Source organism: Megalopta genalis, chromosome 5 (assembly GCF_051020955.1).
Source record: "Megalopta genalis isolate 19385.01 chromosome 5, iyMegGena1_principal, whole genome shotgun sequence".
In the NCBI taxonomy this organism is placed as follows: domain Eukaryota; kingdom Metazoa; phylum Arthropoda; class Insecta; order Hymenoptera; family Halictidae; genus Megalopta; species Megalopta genalis.
The window spans coordinates 28,850,782-28,870,664 of record NC_135017.1 but is presented as its reverse complement, the minus strand read 5'-3'; the positions used below and the strand labels follow the sequence as shown (position 1 = coordinate 28,870,664).

Here is a 19,883-nt window from a genome sequence, read left to right as displayed (position 1 = left end):
AATAAAATTTTATTCGAACAATACATCGAGTAAATTCTTCGAATAATATGTCGACTAAATTCTGCAAATAAAATTTTATTCGAACAATATATCGAATAAATTCTTCGAATAATATGTCGACTAAATTTTGCAAATAAAATTTTATTCGAGCAATATATCGAATAAATTCTTCGAATAAAATTTTATTCGAATGAAACATCGAATAAATCCTACGAATAAACTTTTAACTGGTTATTCGAATAACGTCCAACTCCGGCCGTAAGTCGCCCCTTAATTGGCCGGACAAGTTAAACGTTCCTCGTCAAAATAAAAAGAAACGCGACGGCGGTATGGGTTAAACGTTCGATAAAATGGAAGCCGCAAAGTGAAATGAAACGAGCCGGCTACCAGTGTTGCAAAATTTCAGAGCGGGATGCGCTGGTAATGGTGTAATGCAGAACGTTTATGTTTGCGCGAGAGTCCTCAGCGTGGTCACGCGCGCGCCGTTTGTAACGAGGGCTAAGGGGAATTATAAGGTTTCGCAACAATTGTAATCAGCGTGAATTACAGCCGTTGGATAGCTGCGATGCCAGCGGCGAGTACACGACGGAGGAGTCCGACGGGGAGAGGCAGTCCGTCTCGTCGGAAGATCTCCAGAGCAGTGTAGCGACCTATCGACGGTTTGAAGGCGCACTGCTCGGATGCACGTCGCAATCGGTGTCGCAAGAGATCTTCGACGATCCGGAGAAGACACCGGTCAACGAGGCTCATCCGATGATGGTGGATTCTGGCACGCCGAAGGTGGTTCTGCGACCCAAGCAGAAGGCGAATGGACCTAGACCATGGAGCGTTTCGAGCATTTCGCAGATCGGGAACGCTTCTGGTCTAAATCAGACCAACGATTCCATTTCGCAGTTCTCGATATCCGAAACTGCGCTGCACCAGTTGGTCTCTTCGCCGCCGACCAAATCGGTGTCCCTAGATGCCACGTGAGTATATTTTTGTATATGGTTCTTCTTTCGGACTCTGTTTTTGGTTCTCTTCTGGTCAAGCGATGGCCATTCTTTGAATCTGCTACTAAATTTGCTGGTTGTCAATTTTCTGTCACGTATTTTCGAATCTTTATGCATTTATGATAATGCTGGATTTTATACATTTATGATAATGCTGGATTTTATGCATTTATGATAATTGCTGGATTTCATGCATTTATGATATGTAGCAGAAAATGTGTCCACCCGATCGAATAGGATCGGGAATCGGGATTCGAACCTGGATCTTCCGCTTGCCGGGCGAATGCTTCAACCAATTAAGCTACCATCCCGCCCGACCAAAGACACGTTCTCACCCAGTCATTATAAACACAAACAAACAACACATGTCAGAAATATGCCGGACTCGTACAGATAATTTGCGGATTTTATGCATTTGTGGTAGAAATGGATACCTATTTCAGTAATTGATTAATATTATAGAATTTTTTCTACAATTTTATATTGTAGAATTTTTTTTCATATATTAATTGTATTAAGTTTTTGAATTTTTTGGATCATTCTTTTATTTTTTAAAATCATAAATAAAAATTTGTATTATATTATTATTTTTAGTATCATTTAATTTCTTCCCAATAATTTTTTTTTATTTTTTATATAATATTTGAGAGTAGTTTAATTGTAATTTTTTTATGATTAAATGGAGAGCAATAGAAAGTGGATTATGAACAGGATAATTAAAAACATGAAATAACGAAATGTTTGAAAGACATTCAGAATATCGATGTGTTCAGCATATTAAAGTTATTTAAGAGAGAAAACAAATTGCACATGGCTCCCCTGTGTCTTGCACTTGATGCAGACAATTTTACTTTTGTACAAATATCTACAGTAGAATGATACATACTACAGAGACATTGTCACATTTGTCCCAGGTTACTAAAGTTTAATACAAGAAGAAGTGAGTTTCTGTTTCAAAATCATTTTTCGTAATTGATAATTGTTACTTGGCGAAACGATTCACAGTCTATTTATGTCAATAGCAAATAATTTAAACTGCTTGCTGAAAGATTAGAGTTTGGAAGTTTGAATTAGTTGATCTTTGTATGTTAGCAACCATAAACTAAATCTATTCAAATTCTTGTGTATTAATTCTCTTTTATTTTTATTTTTTAATTTACCTCTTAGAGATCAAGATTAATCCTCTTATTTAATTATCAATAGCTTAACTTATAATTTATCAATAGCTAACAATTGAAACTGGTTGATGAGAAATTGGAATATTATTTTAATCGTGAATTATGAAGCAGTTGTTTTTAACTTATCGAATTTAACTTAACTTATCAGTTATTTTTAACTTGCTTTTATCTTATTTATCAAATCATTTGTAGCTTATCGTGTGCAAGCTATTCACCTATTAATTAGTGATCTATAACTACACTGCATAGATAGTGCAACTATGAATCTCAGGATTGTTGTTTCGAATGTAGACATCTGTTATTATAAGTAGTATAGGATTAAAAAATTGCAATTTTATACACATTCTTATCAGCATAATAAAGCTTGGAATTATGAGATGTCTTTCTCGAAATGTGATCAAACGTTTTAAATGAATGTGTTACTAATCAAAAATATTTGACAAATTTTCTTGGAACCTTTCCAAACGTAGCCATCGCTACATAAAGAAGAATGGGTTAGAAGAAACGTATCTTCCTAAAGAATTGTTAAAGAGTTTAAAATGATCTAAAGTTTTTAAATGGTGATAAATGTCCGTTGCCTCATAAGACACGTTTCTTAGTAGGTTTCGACGTGTGCTCCACTTGTCACTCGACAGACTTAAACGGTATTTGACCTTATTGTACTACACGTTGTACATTAATACTAATTATCAAACTGCAGATTTTTATGCAAAGTAGAAATTGCCTATATCAATTACAAGAAGTAGAAACTTTATAGCGAGTTCACTCTTTCTTTGATCATTTTAATAGATTAAAAGTAATGCATAGATATTTTCAAATTTTTGTATTCTTTCTACTGTTTTAAATTGCAACTATTCATTATTGCCATAAATGCAGTATCGATTTCATGAATATATTTACTTCGAGAAATTAAACTGCACCAGCAGTCGTTTTAAAGAACAAGGAAATAAATTCAATTTATTACAATAGTCAAGTATTCTATATGTCTATCTGAAACAATTATTAACTAAAAGATCCTTCATGTGAAAAATACGTAAATGCTATTAGTTCTTGTTGATTTATAGGATATCTTAAATTTTGCAAGCCTGCACATGCCATAAATGCATAAACGTACGCTGTATAATTATGACATAACAGTTTCATGTTTTTTGAACAATTGAAATAGCTAATTAAATTGTATTAACTTTGACTGCCACACCAGCAATCTAAAAAATTTCATAAAATTAAACTATTTGATTGCATTAAAATTGAAAAGTTAAATTCAACGACATGAATTACTCTTTCAACATTCTTACATTTTGCGAATCCTAATCAAATTAGAAAGATACAATAGATTAGCAGAAAAGTAAATGTTCAAATATGAGGAAATAATGGCGTTTCGTCTTAATGTATTATTTTCTGCGTGGTTTTACCAAAATATCGTTTGAGTTTTAAATATCGTTTTAATAATCTTCTCGTCACGTTTCTTTTAAACAATTGATTGGTTTCCATTTATTTGACAGCCTCGGCGAAACTTTTTTCTTCACAATCGCAGCAATAAAATTCATAGTAGTATCTCCCTTTAATAAATTAAAAAGGTGATAGCGCGTTACAATTATTTTCAATATAAGGTTTATAATCGGTTCGATTGAATTTATGGAACATCAAGTTTGCTTGATAGAGGAAAAGGACATTGCAATTCTCTTTCCAGGAATACTCTGTGGTAAATATCGCTATCCTTGTATTGTACCTACCATAAATCAATCCGTTCGATTTTATTGATGCACGCGATTGAAACCGTATCACCGCAAATCCCTACTTTCTCTGAAACACTAGCTTTAGCCTTCTCTTGACCCTTTCGGTCTTGTATTTCTGATTACAGGGGATCACGCAAATCATTCAATAACTCAACATCCACGCTGCTGGAGGAATCGATCATTTGCCATGATGGCCGTGTGGTTCGAAACAGCTCGTTGCGTCGGAAGAAAAGCAAGCTGCGCAAGAAGACCCTGGTAAGAACGTGTTCTCTTGCATGCAACCTTTTTGCAATCCAATGAATCAGCGAATCGTGTTAAAGCATATTTCACGTCTATCATTTCGACCGGTATGGTGGTAGTACCTAGTCTACTAATACACTTATTATCCTCTTTATCATCGATACTATTACGGACGAGGAATATCAATTCATTGGAACTGACTCTCTTGATGCATTAGAAATGCATTCAACAGTTTTACTTTAGCCCGTACGTGGTACAGGAAAGAGCTGACTACTGTTAATTGATGTTTGTATGATTTATAATACGAATATAATCTAAGTATACTGTTTCGCTGACTTCAAGTCTGCGGTGCATAGTTCAAGTGATAAAATCAAGTACGAGCTGAGTTGTGCTAATTCAATTACATTGTATTCCAATTACATAGTAATACCACTACGTTGTAATTTAATTATTTAATTCGAACCTTTGAGTTAATCCAGTTGCTAATCATTTTATTCACGAATGGAATTCAAATACAATGCAAATTGAAATGTAACGTTGCTTTTAATTGCTGTAATTGAAATGCAGTTCTTCAACTGCGGCCCGAAATATCTAAAATACAGTTCCAAATTTTGAACATGTCAGATAGATTTTTATGTTTTTCTTTCGTGCACACATTGTTTTTGTTTATTCTGCGTATTTTCGTCTTTTATTACCTGTTAATTTATCATTTTTTAATTCGACGTTTTAATTAAATTACAACCGCAATTCTACTCCAGTTGAAATAACGAATTATAGTGTAATTTAATTGAACGGAGGTTTTAATTACAAATTAAGATGTGATTGAATGATAATGTAATTGAATTGCTTTCTCAGTATAATGAGCTGAATAATTCAATTGTAATTCTGCACAGTTATGGATACAATCGTTATGGGTAAAATCATTGCCATAACTTAATACTTATTTAATACTTTCTACGTAATCGGGCATAAAATGGAATTGTATGAAATAAAAATCCATTTCTAACGGAGAAATAATGTTATTTTTATAATATTTCTGAAAAAGTTGTCTAATTTTTGTTGCAAATTTGAGTTATCATAGTTTTTTGATTGAAATTACAATTTTAGTATAATTTTAGTTCCACTGCCAATATTAATATATATAAAATTATATAAAAAATGCAGCTCAATTTATTTGAACGAAACGAACACGAATTAGTCATTCAAAATATGCATCTTTTATAATACGAATAATTTTGTCAAAAGCATATAATATTAGGGCAGAATAGGAAAGAGATATGTTGTTGACCTAATGAATTTTAATAGTCCACGCAGAGATCTACGACAGGTGACAGGTTGTAGACAAAATATACCGACCTTGTAAAATTAATTATCTGAATAGCAGTGTATATTCGCGTGGTGTAATCTAAACAGGGTTCATGTTAGGTTGAAATATAGCCAAGTCTATCATCGACATGTTAGTAACAGTGAATATTATACTGAAACTGTCGGGAACAAACTCCCTATCCCTTTCTTTTATGAGAAGCGAGCAGGTTCACGGACGTATCTGTTTTCGGTACGATAGCGTGACGTTCTATGGTTGGTATTTCGATAGGAGAAATCCGAGATATATCGAAAGTTGTTATATCGCTTTCCACCCCATTGTAATTATCTCAAACTCATTATATTTTAATAGTTAGGGTGGTCGGATAGCCATTGCAGCCGCTGATGTTGTTTTTAATTATATTCTGGAAAATGGCCATTAGCTGAAATATTGAATGCACAATTTAATAATTGGATCGAAATTTCCGGTGTCAATAAGATCCTATTTATTTCTGTAGTTTTCTTTGGGACAAAATTTGTACAGCAATTTTTACTGTGAATTACTACGGAAGCACTCATCAAATCGTCACTTTCATACTTTCACGATTCCTTTGGCAGACGTTCGTATCCTAAATACTATCATCGCATCGCTCACTATACCCTCTATCGTACCTGACAGTAGACGTGACACGTGATGCTTTTTCACGTTATTCTGATAGAAATAGATAATTGGAAACCTATTAGGCATTTTTTAAGCTATATATTTTTATGTAAATTTTATATAGATTTATTTATATAAAATATATAATAAATAAAATATATAAAAATATATATTATATATATAGTTTTTATATATTTTATATATATGCTGTATATTTTTCAGTAAATGTATGAAAATATTAAAACGATTTAACATTATTGAAACAACAATATAGAGGAAAATGCTATTATTTTAACAATTCAATAATATTTTAACAACAATATGCATAGATAACAGCAACAGGATTCAACAATTTTGATCTACATATGAACAACAATAAAATGATTCGATAACGTTTGAACAACAATATAGAGAACAGCAAATCGATTCAATAGTGTTTAACTAAGTGAAAAACAATGAAACGATTTAATAATATGTTCAAGGACGTTTTCAACAACGATCTAGAAAATAGCAAAACGATGGCACAATGTTTTAACAAAAATATAAGTAACTGCATATAACACGAAGAACATAACAAAAATTGTATAAAACGTTGAAATAAGTGGTCAGTTCCTAATGTACTTCCTGCACGCACCTGTTTTCCCAAGGAATATAAAAAATCGTCCGAACAGATTGCAGCGATATCTGATTTAACCGGATACTTTACACTCGCGGATCTTTTGATGATGCAGGGTCGCAAAAGCGAGTCGAGTTCGGAGGGCGTGAACGTGAACAATTCCGCCGGAAGCGACGGCAGCTCGTCAAACCAGCAGAGGTCTTCTGCCCGAAAGATGAGCGGAAGTCGATCGATCCGCACGATCTCGCGAGATTGCCACGGCCGGTTGACGATGCTGGTGAAGTCCGGTTCGTTTTCGGGGTGCACCGCCCATCAGGAACTCTCGGCCGAGAGGACGATAGCCAGCGACCCGACGCCGCCGTTCAGATTACCCTGCTGTACTTCGGTGGCTTCCACGTCCGAAACCGAGGGCGAGGATCAGCGCAATTGCACGCGCGGTCGCTTCCCGTACACCGAGAACCTGCTCGACACCGTTCTCAGCAACAAGGGGCTGCCCAATCATCAACTGAACGTCGACAGCGACGTGGAGATGAACAGCCTAGGCAACACCTCGATCTCCGATCCGGCTTGGGATAATTATCAGGTAAAGATGTACTGTCTCTCGCGTGTACGATGCGAGGAAACTCTCCTGAACGCCGGTTTATGAGAAAGTTCTCTCCCCAGCTGTAATAGCTGATCCGGTCCTAGACGCTGGACGATACTAAACGTAATTACGGAACGGAGAACACTGTACAACAACATTTCAGATTTGGCAGGCATCTAATCGAACCCGGACAATTTTTAATGAGACACGAGCCTCTTTAACTTGCAACGAGAGGTCCCTAAGTGCAACTCAGACATTCAAGTATAAATTTTAGATTATAATGAATTTTCAATCAAATTCTAAATATAAATTTTGAAGATTCGAATACTGAAGCTAATGGTGCCCGTTTTTGGGGACAGAAGATTAATAGTTTTTGAGATATTTAATGTCAAAGTTTCTCTTTTTTTATATACGTGTGTAGTTGATTATTTCAATAAATAATTAAGTAATAATAACATAAATAGTGTAGTCCATTTTATTGTTAGTTTTGTTTTAATTTTAAAATGCAAATGAAGCTTGTCTCTGTTCAACTAATAAAAATATTCTTAAGGGAATAGTATTATGAATAAAGATATGAATCATAAAATATATTTTCCTGGAGAAAGAAAAAGAAGATATGTATGTATTAATGTATTTTTCATGTAAAAGTTTTACGTACTTACCTAATAATGGCCTAATATACTATATAATATTCGTCTAATAATTGTTCTACTAATTTTTAGTAATTTTAAAATAATCAATTAGACGTGTATTTTCAGAGTTGAAGGAAAACTTTGAAGTTAATTATCTTAAAAACTGAACCAAAAAGTCAGAGATACAATTGGGATGATGGAACTTTGAAAGATGATAACTTTCAAACATGATAACTTTGTTAATTGTTCACAGTTGTGATCTGCTTTCCGGAAGAAAACTCTTTAAATATCTTGCTAGTTTAAAGTAAGAAGAATGATTGTGTCTCTTAGTGCAGAATATGTGTTGTACAGTGTAAAACTACACGATTCTCTAAAATATGACGAACAAATTTTCGGAATTAATGTTGTTATATTTGTATAATGTTACACATAAAAATGAACATGAAGATTTCAAGAAGAATTTCCGATTGCAATTTTGATATTAAATATATTTAGAATACTTTCATTTTAAAGGCTCGAATATAATAAAGAAACATTATTAACACGAGAACTGTTAAATATTAAATATTATCTTTTAAAAAACGTCAACCATTTTTAGCCATCCGATAATTCTGGTATTAACGATGTTGGACTATCGCTAGTATAGTGTTAATTTTCCCTTCTCCAATTGATTGTCCCGTTCAATTGCTTACGAATCCTTTTTTAATATTATTTGTTGATCTGTTTTTGCTAGGAAAAGTATTCGAGTGAGCCATACAGCGAAGCCCTGGACGTTGAAACTGCTCGAAGATTGCTGGACTTTGGAGACGATTACCGAAACTTCCTCGATAGTCAGTCCGATTGTGCTTCCAGTATGAGCGCGGTTCCCGCTAGTTCTTCTCCACTGCCTAGAAGTCGTATGCACCATGTACGTTCCATTCTCTTCTTCTTTTTCGATCAAGTGTCCGTATTCTTTCTGTGACAGATAACACTAAACCTACCGAGCACTGAAAATGGCGGATGATGCTTTAGAAGAATAGTAAAAGCGAATTTATTTCAACTGTCCGTCATTTTTATTAGTCTATGCTTGATATAAGAAATTTATTCAGTTATTTTCTGTGAAAGTGTCTCTATAATTGCAACAATTTTCAAGTAGTTTTGCAACAATTGCAAGTAGGTTTAGTGTTAAGTCTGCAGACAATCACCTCCTTCCTATTTTGAAGATAATACATGTAGTGTAGATTAACACATAATTTTTTTGCTTATTTTGTGAATAATGCAGGGGGTAACGTTAGCATACGATGCATCTTTCTTTTAAAAGCTGTCTGTATCTAAGTATATAATTGTGTTAGTGGCTTCCATTGACTAGAATTGTGTTCACGTACATTTTTTTAAATATTTTTTCTTGCATAATTACACGCATCGCCTTAGTGTTATAATGCTCGACTTATATGAAAATGATAATATCGATGAAGCAATCGTTTGTACGTTGCTGTGAACAGAATGTAATTCCACTACAGCAAATAAAGCTTTGGTTGAAATGTGTGTCAATAAGAGAACGGTTAAATATTGATAATGAATTCTTTCTTACCTTGCAACCTGACACCGAGTTATTACCTTGTTACATGACCTTTTTAAACTAGTTCTTTATTAACGTACTTTATAGGAATCATATGTTGGGTTTATTTATTCCTTCTCAGCTTTATTTTGTTCCTCTATGATGAAAATATTGATTTTTTTACGTAAAATGATAATAGCAATTCGAAGTACTCAGTTTCTTTGGTTGGATATATACATTTGCTAGTTGAATTTCTCCATCTCTTCTAAAGAGTTCTGCGAGGCGAAGGCGTCTGTACGCTGATCATCTCTTAACAAGGGTAAACGATGTAATTACGGGCATCGTCGTCGCTGTAGATGTTCCTTTGTAGTCGACTACATTTGGCATGATTTGGAATTTAGACGACGCAGACAAATCACATGTAGCTGTGAATTTTATATTTCTTGATAATTTAACCATGATATTACTAGGCAAATTGATATTATAGAAATTATTATTTTCCCTTCTAAATATATTGGAATTTTTGTCACATTTTTTTTTATCAATCTGTATGATTTAATTTTATAGTCTCGGTTCTTGTATGTACTTCTCATACACTTTATAATTCACATTTCACCTTGGAAAATTATTTGTCCCAGCACGACTGCAGCAGGTTCATTTTTTGCTATTACTTTGATGTAATGATTTATAAACGTATCATATAACTGTGAGACCACTTTGTTTGCAGAAGATCAATTCGTTAGCTTGATTTTAGTATATGGTAGATAGAAATGATAAGCCATCTTGTGGCAGTACGTTTCTGATCAAATACGGTCTGAGCACCACTGGCATGAGTCCACGAAAATATTAGATTCTCTGCTTGACTCCAATATCTTTCAATTAGTGGTACACGATGATCACTCTTACATTCACTTAGTATATTTTCTTAAAGCCATCATTTTTGTGTAGTTCATCACAATAAGAAATTGCTGTTTTAACAATAAAATGAAAAATGAAAAATAGATATAAATAATTATACTGTTCTGTTTAAAAATATTAGAATATGTTTAAAGTCCAATCGTGGGTAGAAACCGTTTCAAATAGCCCTGTACATATTTCTGTGAAGAAAATAAGTAACAGTTACTACCATGAAGTAATTTTCTAAATAATATCGCTTCTAAATTAAATAACGAAGTCAACAATGTTATTGATTATAGTTACATTGAATTGTCCACGTTTTTCTCATCTAATTTCATGATTTTAAAAACTAGAGCATGATTTAAGAATCATTATTATTTAGTTAGTTATTGTAAGCAATAAAGTAACTAAATTGTTTTAATGAATCCCATTTCAATTTCCACTAGAACTTCTGAAGTCCTTATGCATGAATGAATTCATTGTTTTTAAATTAATTATAAATAAGGGTTCACAAACATCCTATTATTTAGCATAGTAGCATGTTAATGCGACCAAATCTAAAATAGCATTGAAAATATTAAAGATGACGTATTGAATATGTTGCAGGAAAGCATTGATAGCTCAGAGGAGAGCGACAACGACGTGGATGACATCCGTAACGTGGTGGAAAGGTCACAATCGCAATTATCTCTCGCCGAAAATCTGTTTCTAAGGTCGAACACCGGGACAATGCCCGATGACTGCGTACGTATATTCCCATCGGTGTTACCGTTTCTGTGTTTACCGGTGCAGATGCTGTTTAAGGTATTTAAAGCTGCGCTGAAAAGAATTCGAGGCATTACCTGCAATTTCTTCCGCAAAACCTTTGTACGTTTGTGCGACGGCGTAAAGTATGTTTGTCTCCATATAACAACGCTCGCCTCACGTTTTACTTATATTGCTTTGAGTGCTCTTGGCTTTTACCCCTAACTGTATGATCGGTGTTTCGACTGCGTGTGGACGTTGTGACAACGTTCGCGTTGTTTCGAATGGTGGTGTTGTGTATTGTAATAATCCACATCTATCTAATAGATCTATCTTTGAACACTTGCTATTCTATTTGACCTTTTCTGTTGCTTTGATATGACGACTTTTTTTTGTACGACTTTGAACCGTTTGAATCCCAAGCAGCGTGATCGCGATGTTTAGATTTTGTGTCGAAAAGACCCAGGACATAGATTGTCAAAGTAGGGCGCTCAACTTTACTCACGAACGTACGTCGTGTAGCTGTCTTTTTTAAATGTAAATAATGCAATTTTTTAATACAAATTTTTGTTTAACAAAACTTGAAATATTTATGAACTAATAGTACGCATATTAAGACAAGCGCTATCACGCTGTTCGGCATTCTTTGACAGTTTTTTTTTTCAACAATCCCTAGGACTCGAACGGTTAAAATCATTGTAAATATACAACGGGTACAGTGTGTGGATTTTATGAGATAATTTTTATACTTGTGTACGGGATAAGACAAGGCTGGTATATGGACTTTGAAAGAATATTTTTCTAAACTGGCTGGAACGATGACCATTGTAAAATATAAATAAAGATGACTTCGACGAACCTGTTTACTTTAATACTGTTACAAGAATTTTAGTGACCATTCTTATTCTAGGATTTATCAATGACAAGTATTATGAATTAATGAATATTACTTTATCGTTTGCGACAGCTTACCTATGCACAATCACAATTGTAAATCAATCGATGGAGATTGTACTTACTGTTATAAGAGAGAATATATTACATTGATGATATTATATTCTAACAATGACCTCTACATGCGAAGTATAACTACGCCATACGACACTTGTGATACCTTGTTCTACCTTGAAATGTAAACATTTCACGGTAGAAGTGTGCTTTAGGCAAACTGCGTGTAACAACCTCTGCTTGCATGTTTACCGCTGCTTCTGCCTTTATTCTGTTTTCGCAACGTGTCCCGCTGTGACACTGTCGCCAAGTCACAGATAAACACACCAATTTGGTGTTTAGATCTCGAGCTTGGTACATGGACGCTTTCTCGTATAGCTCTTGCACAGGTATGTTATGTTCATTATACAAATTCAGATTTGCATGTTAGACGCAGGATGTGTTTGTGGTTCTCGATTGTTTGTGTAGTACAATTTTATGGTAAAAATTCGGTAATACTTCAGGGTTTTATCATGTATGAAATTGCATTGTTTAACGACAATTTGCCTACTTAGTTGCACATAATCCCTTGTATAATATTGGATAAATAAAAATAAGTAGAATAATATTAAGAAGAATGCTAGTTTTAATTAATTAATTCTTGACAGGAAATAAAACTTTGAACTTGAGGACTTTGAACTTAAAGGACTTGGTCTCTTAATAATTACTTTCCCGTGGTATCTTGTATTTATCTTGAACTCTTTTGTAATAAATTTATTAGGTAATAAAAAAAGACATTTTGATATATCGTTCACAATAGAAAGACTGAATAAATTTTTATAATATTCTTATATTATAAAAATATAAGAATAACAATTTATAATATTCTTATAATATTGTGTAAATAATGATTATTAGCTTAATAACAACAATGTTTACTTAGGAATAAGTTGCCGAGTCTTGAGGCTTGTTTTATCTCTCAATTTTTAATCGGTTTATTAGAACAGTGTATAATTGTTCTTACTACTGATTAATCGAGGAATCTTATTTTTCCGTTATGATTCTTGTAATTAAATCTGAGTATGTTGTAAACATGTAGAGTTAAAGATAACAGACAACTATGCAATAAAAAGTTGAGTAAGATGAAACTGAATAACTCTTAAAATTTTCGAAAAGTGAGCGGAAACTTTTCTAATATAGCCAGTCTAATGTAATCTAATATAAATAACTGTATTATAATTTTGAGGTAGCAGCGGTTACGTGGATTACAAGCTGACTTATACTTTTGTGTTGTAGACCGAAGTTGAGTACGCGTGCAGAGAAAATCTGAGGTGTCTTCACGCGCTAATGGAATCCGTGTGCAATTCATTCAGAAGTGAAAAATACGGGAAACAAATTCGTGGTGAGTACAAGAATCAAAATGACCGTCGATCACTATCTATATCGCTGTCGTACATGACCGCTGTATTGGTCACTGCATTGAGCGGGCTCGTATTCCTGCTTCTCTCTTAAATCTATGAAATTCAAACTTTCCGACTCCGTCTTGAACAGTCCCATGAAGGGAACGAATAATAAACGGGTTTATTCCGAGACTTAATTCTCCACTAATGCGAACTTCATTTCACTTTTACTGCACTGATCGCAGTTTGTACGCACTTCATAAAATTTTCCCGTCTATTAAAAATAGCGTCTTCCAAATCTGATATTATATTTTATACATTCAACAGACTTTAGGTTCTGTCAGTTGCATGTTAATTTGTTAACCGGGTTCGCTCTGTATTCATCGTTTTCTTATCCAATTTTCGAATTTTTTGCTGATTGTAACTGTATTCATTGTTTTTTTATTTTATGTGACATAAAATAATATTAATCATATTATACAAATTACAATTGATCGTTTAAATATCGACTGTTTTAGATTGATTAATTTTTCTGAAGGTATATCAAATCATTCAGAAATGATTCTACTTGAGCATTTTGGGAGTGGTTAAAATTTCGTTTTCACGTTTTGTCTGTTCGCATGAGTATTCATGGTCGTCGTATCACCCGGTTAACAGGTTGACCAATTTGCACATTCAGAGAATATAACGATGAACAATCATGATGAAAACTTCGTCAAATTTATTCGTAGATCCCTAAGATCGACAATAATGAATTTGTACATACTTATCCGCGTTACCTTTCAAAGACTGATATGACGAGTATTAGCATATGAATTATGCATTTATATTTTGCAGTTATACACGATAGATATTCGTAAGACTCTTGTACACGTTTGGAGTGGTTTAATTAGTGTCTTTTTTTTCATATTTTTCTATGTGCTGTAGTTTGTAATAACCAACAATTATCTATTTAATATATTGAAATTCTGACATTTACGTTCGGCGTACTGGAATGATTAAATTTTAATACATACATTTGGTACCCGGAGGAGTTTTGAGTGTTCGATATATGGTTATAGCTTGCGCATAACGTATATACACGTAAGTGCATGTTGAAATTTGCCTGTATCGTAAATTAATCATTTGCATGCTGTGTAATGAATTTCTTTTGCATATGAAAACGTTCACCCGGACTTTGTCATCCTTGGCAAAATGTTAAACGGCTTCGATGCAATTTAACAATAATGTGATGTGTCAAATTGATTCCGAAGTGATTAAAAGATAAAATGTTTTGGGACAGTGTTAAGCAACGAACGCTATTTTCTTCGGAAAGAATGCAGCAATGCAGAAAAATTTCGCGTTAGTGAAGTGAAAACGTATGTATATCCTCTGTATACTAAGGTTTATACCATACTGATGTTTAATTTTTTTTATCGGCAGACGTTTATATAGACGTTTTATATAGACGTATATTATTTTAATTAATATCATCCTTGTTATTCTTGCTTTATTGCAACGAACATGGGTTGCGATTGTAATAGACCTTTAGAATATTTTCATTTTTAGTTGACATTTGTGTACACGTTCATTGTAATTATTATATAATAAATACTGCTTTGTTGTGGCTTCGTACTAATTATTCTCTTGTTTCTTTTTTTTTTTACCTGTAGAAAGTATTATTTAGTTTCGATGTTGTTATTACTCGACCGATCCTCGTAGCATTTCAGCGTATTTATTCGTCATTTCGAGTCTGCTAATTTTAATTCAAGTTTCCAGTAAATTAAGGATGACTTAAATGAATGAATTTACCACTTTTATTTTAATAATTTTGCAAATGTAATTGTCACATTTATTATTTGTATGCGGTTGTAATAAAATCATTGTGGAATCGATCTCGTTCACGTTCGAATGCTATTATTTATATTTCATGTCAACTATAACGGCTCCGGTGCAACATTTGTCTGAATGCAGCATGATAGTTTTACGAAAGTTTTTAGTTATGCACATCGAATTTATCTTCCTGATTTCTATAGCAAGTAGACGTTGACTGACATGTAAGCACGCAATACAATTAGTTCTGCTAAACGCCGAATTTTTTCGTACGCCTAATTGGAATCCGCATGAAACGTATTGAGATCACTCAGTTCTGTAAGGCTGAATATTATTTTAATCTAAAGTGTTACAATAATAAACTTTTATTTGATTTTATAATTTATAATGATAATAATAACAGATAGACGTATTTGTATAATATATAATTACAGTAAATAAACGAGGAAATAAACGAAAGAACGAACAATATAAACAATAAATAAATAATAAATACATCTTTATTAAATAAATCATTATACAAGTACATGTTGCAAGAATATAAACGAAATGAAACATAAGCTGCCATAGTCTAAAAACGCCAAATATTTTCAACTTTATTAACACTTTTGTTTCATTCGTTGTCACAAATATTATTTTGTGAATTAAATGGAATAAAAGTTCATATTCGATTAATGTAGTAATTTCTATATTATTGTATTGTTATAATAAGCTACTTATACTGAATCGTTATACATAGGTCATAATTCCAGAGACGCGAACAAAAGCTTTATTAGATCAAACAACGTTCATTGAAGCGAAAGGGGGATTAATTTTTATCTTGAAAGGAATGCGCGATAGCAGACAATAATCTGATGTCCTATTGTCATCAGTACTATATTAAGATGGTATTTTTACTTACATTAAAACATTGTTATCTTTTGATATTGTTGGTACGTTCATTCCATATCCCATAGAATTGTTCCAGGTTAAAATATAATAATTATATTTCTATAATATAAAATAAATAAAAAGTTTTACTTTTGGTTCAAATCCAATTCGAATGATGCATGAGAATAAAACTCGATTGCAATCGAAGTTACTACTATTTTATATGGTTCCATGTTGCCCAAGGAAAACGTTTTATTGGAAAATAAATTAATTCACAGATATTTATCCACCATTCTTACCTTATTTAATATTTACGAAATCTTCTGTTCATTACCTGTAGAAAAAGATCAGGAACACTTTAAAATAACGTTAAATAAATAATAATATATTAATTATTATATTATATATTATATTATATATATTATTATTATATATTATATTATTATATAATATATTATTATTAATTATTAATAACAATAATAACCTTAAATATTGATTTCCGGGTTTTAATAACAGAAAAGACAAAAACCTGATTGCGAATATGTAGATATATTTAATCTGCGAATATACATACAAATTTTTGGAAAAAACTTGATGGCTTATGTCTTGAAGAAAAAGTCAGATAATGAGGCGATTACGATAGTGCATGCTACAGTAAAAAGCAGTTGGAAACTATTGGGTTGTGTAATAAATTCGTTTACGCCGACGATGATAAATATCTCGAAGGGTATCATTTGCAATTGATGCTATAAATAAATGTGTATCATTTTGAGGATAACTTAGAAGAATTTTATTCTCAGAATCAGCTGGTGTTTTTTAATTTTGTTAGAATTGAGTACATTTTTATTGAAATACTGTTACATTCTTTAGTAAATATTTTTCAATTCTACATTTCGATATGCTTTTAATTCTACACTGCAACATGTTTTTAATTCTACACTGCAACATGTTTTTAATTCTACACTGCAGCATGTCTTTAATTCTACATTGCAAAATTCTCTTAATTCTACATTGCACAATCTTTCACTTTTTCCTTCATGAAACTGTCACATAACAATGAATTTACATAATGTGAAAGTAGGGGCAACTGTTGCTCCATAAGGATCATGGTCACTAAATTGTAGCGCTTAAGTGAAATTGTGGCCAGATTTCTACGTCTTGTAAAAATAAAGATGTTGGTGCATATAGTTGACGAGATCAATATTTTTAATCTCCATAAGGAAAAAATACTTCATGATGAACACTGCTAGCATCATCGTTAGATATATTCGTCAATATTGAATAAAAACTATTGTTTAATGGATCATTCTTATTCCTTTAAATAGGAGTTATTATTTTTTACCTGAACCAAAAATGTGCAGGAACCGAGGTAAGATCCATTCTCTACTATACCGTTAACAATGTGTTAATAATAAAGGTAATTACTTCAGACATATTGTTACCGAGTTAACAACAAAGGTAAATACTTACGACATTACTTAATAGTATAAATTTATTGAAAAGCTGCCAGGGTTACTACAACGAAAGGATCCTACAGGATCTTTGCCTGAGTAAATTTCCACAAAACTACTACATTAACAACCACAGACGAGTTTATTATTCAATCCAATATAGTAGCAATTAAACTAATTCTAAATAAATAAAAATTATTAATAAAATATTCAAAATATTATTTTTATTATTTAATGACAATTTATTATTTATTATTTAAAATATTATTTAAAGACAAAACGTGCCTATTTATTTGTGGTATTTTATCGTAATAGGAATTATTAAACGTTAAAAAATAAATGTTATTATTTGCACTGTATAATTATAATATATATAATATTGTATAATACTGTATAATAGTACTGTATAGTACTGTATAATACTGTATAATTATTAAATACGTAAAAAACTGAAAACGATAAAAAAACAACTTAAAGCTCATGATAAACTATGTGATAAATGATAAAAGTATTCAAAACACTGTTGCAAAGTATAAAAAACTGATTAAAAGTATTAGAAACTATTAAAAATGGTGACAGAAACTAGAAACAATCCAAAACAATTTTATACTTTGGTTTCGTTTTATTTAATAGTAATATGGTGATATAATAAATTATTTAATATGCCTTATTTTGCCCCATAGATCGCAGTACAAAAAAATGTAAAAATATGTGCCATATTGGCACATTTTGACAATCAATTCTTTTTGCAATTGCTAACGGGAACCTTCACGGTTCTCAATGACGTAGCAAAGAACATTGGAACTCGGTTGGAAGTCTAAAAATGGCTTCCATGAAAATTCTACAAATGGGAAATATCTGAATAAATAATAGGTCATCTTCAAACTTGAACAATTTTAAACGAACAAACAATAAAGAAAGTGAATATTGCTGAAAACTGTAACATGTGCCTACCTCTAAAGAAAAAACGAACACATCTTCACCACTAGATTGCGGATTTTGACGCAAAATAAAAACTGTCTGCATTAATTGCAAAATACGCATCCATTTTCCTTATTAATAATTTTAATGATTTGGTAGGAACATAACAGTGTTTGCAGTTTCTTTAAATGTCTTCACTGCTTTGCATTTAAACTACTAAATTTTCTCAGAAATGCATAAAATCCGCGGTCTATTCGTCACATACAAACGCGATCCTAATAACCGAGAGATATTTCAGAAACGGTAGAAGAGAAAAATGAGTACTGCAATAGTCTCGTTTCAATGCAGAACAACGTTATGACGAGTACATAAATATAAAAAAAGATGATGCCAGACAACTAAGATTTCTCATCTTACGCAAGATTCAGAAAATCGTATTTTGGCCAGCTTTTTGCACCTAACACTTCATTGTCTAACGTTCGCATCGGTATCATTTCTCGGCGATAGCTCGACGATCGCCTCGTTCGGAGCCAACGAACGATTATCGAGCCGTGAATCAAGTTCGGCTGAGGAACACGTCGTAATTCCGATTCCTCCGAGGCACCGATCGCGATCGGTTGTCCGAAGGTTGCTCGCGAGGCGTGTGGGTGCGCGCACGTGGGTGGACGCGGTCCGCACCATTGCGTTGCACCGGTGCATCGGGTGCATCGTTGGGTCACACCATATAAGAAGCACCGGCCGACGGAGCCGCACGAACCGGTGCTCGGCCGTTCTCGTCCCCGTCGTCGTCGGGATTGCGGGAGGATCGTCGAGACGATCGCCGCGTGTGCACGCTCAGTAGCCCGTTTCACTCGCGAGAGGAACGCCGCTGACAGTTCGTATTCCGCTCGGCTCGCAGCCACGCGCGCGCTATTTGACGTTTCGGAAACCCTGCCAGTCGGTCCGAGTCCGTGGTGTTGCCAAGTGCTGCTCGATTCGTTGTTGTTCTTTCCTTTTTTTTTTTTTTTGATAATAGCCTGAAATCTACTGTGTAGCCAGGTGATCGGAGTACACGATTGATTTTTGGAAACGAGATGATTTAATTGGTGCATACGAATTGGGACGCTCGAAGGTGAAATCGATGAACTACATTTTTTCCTTTTTTTTTTCTTCAAATTGTAGTGTCGATGCAATTGACGAACTCTTAACTTTCGACTTTTTAGATTATTTTGTTATTGTTCGGCTTAATAGTATGAAATAGCAACTGTATTTTTGATCCTGAGGTCATAGAAAATTTATTATTATATGTAAGTGTTAGGTAATGTATCATTGTACGTAGATACGTATTTAACAATTTATTATAATACATAGATATTAGGCAATTTATTATCATACGTAGATGTTA

At 33.1% G+C, this 19,883-nt stretch overlaps 1 protein-coding gene across 3 annotated transcripts in view; it reads left to right on the top strand.

The window, feature by feature from the left end:
- The window catches only part of LOC117222485 (uncharacterized), a 364,434-nt gene that overhangs the window by 250,620 nt on the left and 93,931 nt on the right, over positions 1-19,883 (top strand). For all 3 annotated transcript variants that reach the window (XM_076522259.1, XM_076522260.1, XM_076522258.1), the window contains exons 11-16: positions 550-968; positions 4,032-4,161; positions 6,841-7,308; positions 8,674-8,847; positions 10,981-11,118; positions 13,342-13,447. In XM_076522259.1, the coding sequence (XP_076378374.1) occupies positions 550-968; positions 4,032-4,161; positions 6,841-7,308; positions 8,674-8,847; positions 10,981-11,118; positions 13,342-13,447 (1,435 nt within the window). The remainder of the gene's footprint in view (positions 1-549; positions 969-4,031; positions 4,162-6,840; positions 7,309-8,673; positions 8,848-10,980; positions 11,119-13,341; positions 13,448-19,883) is intronic.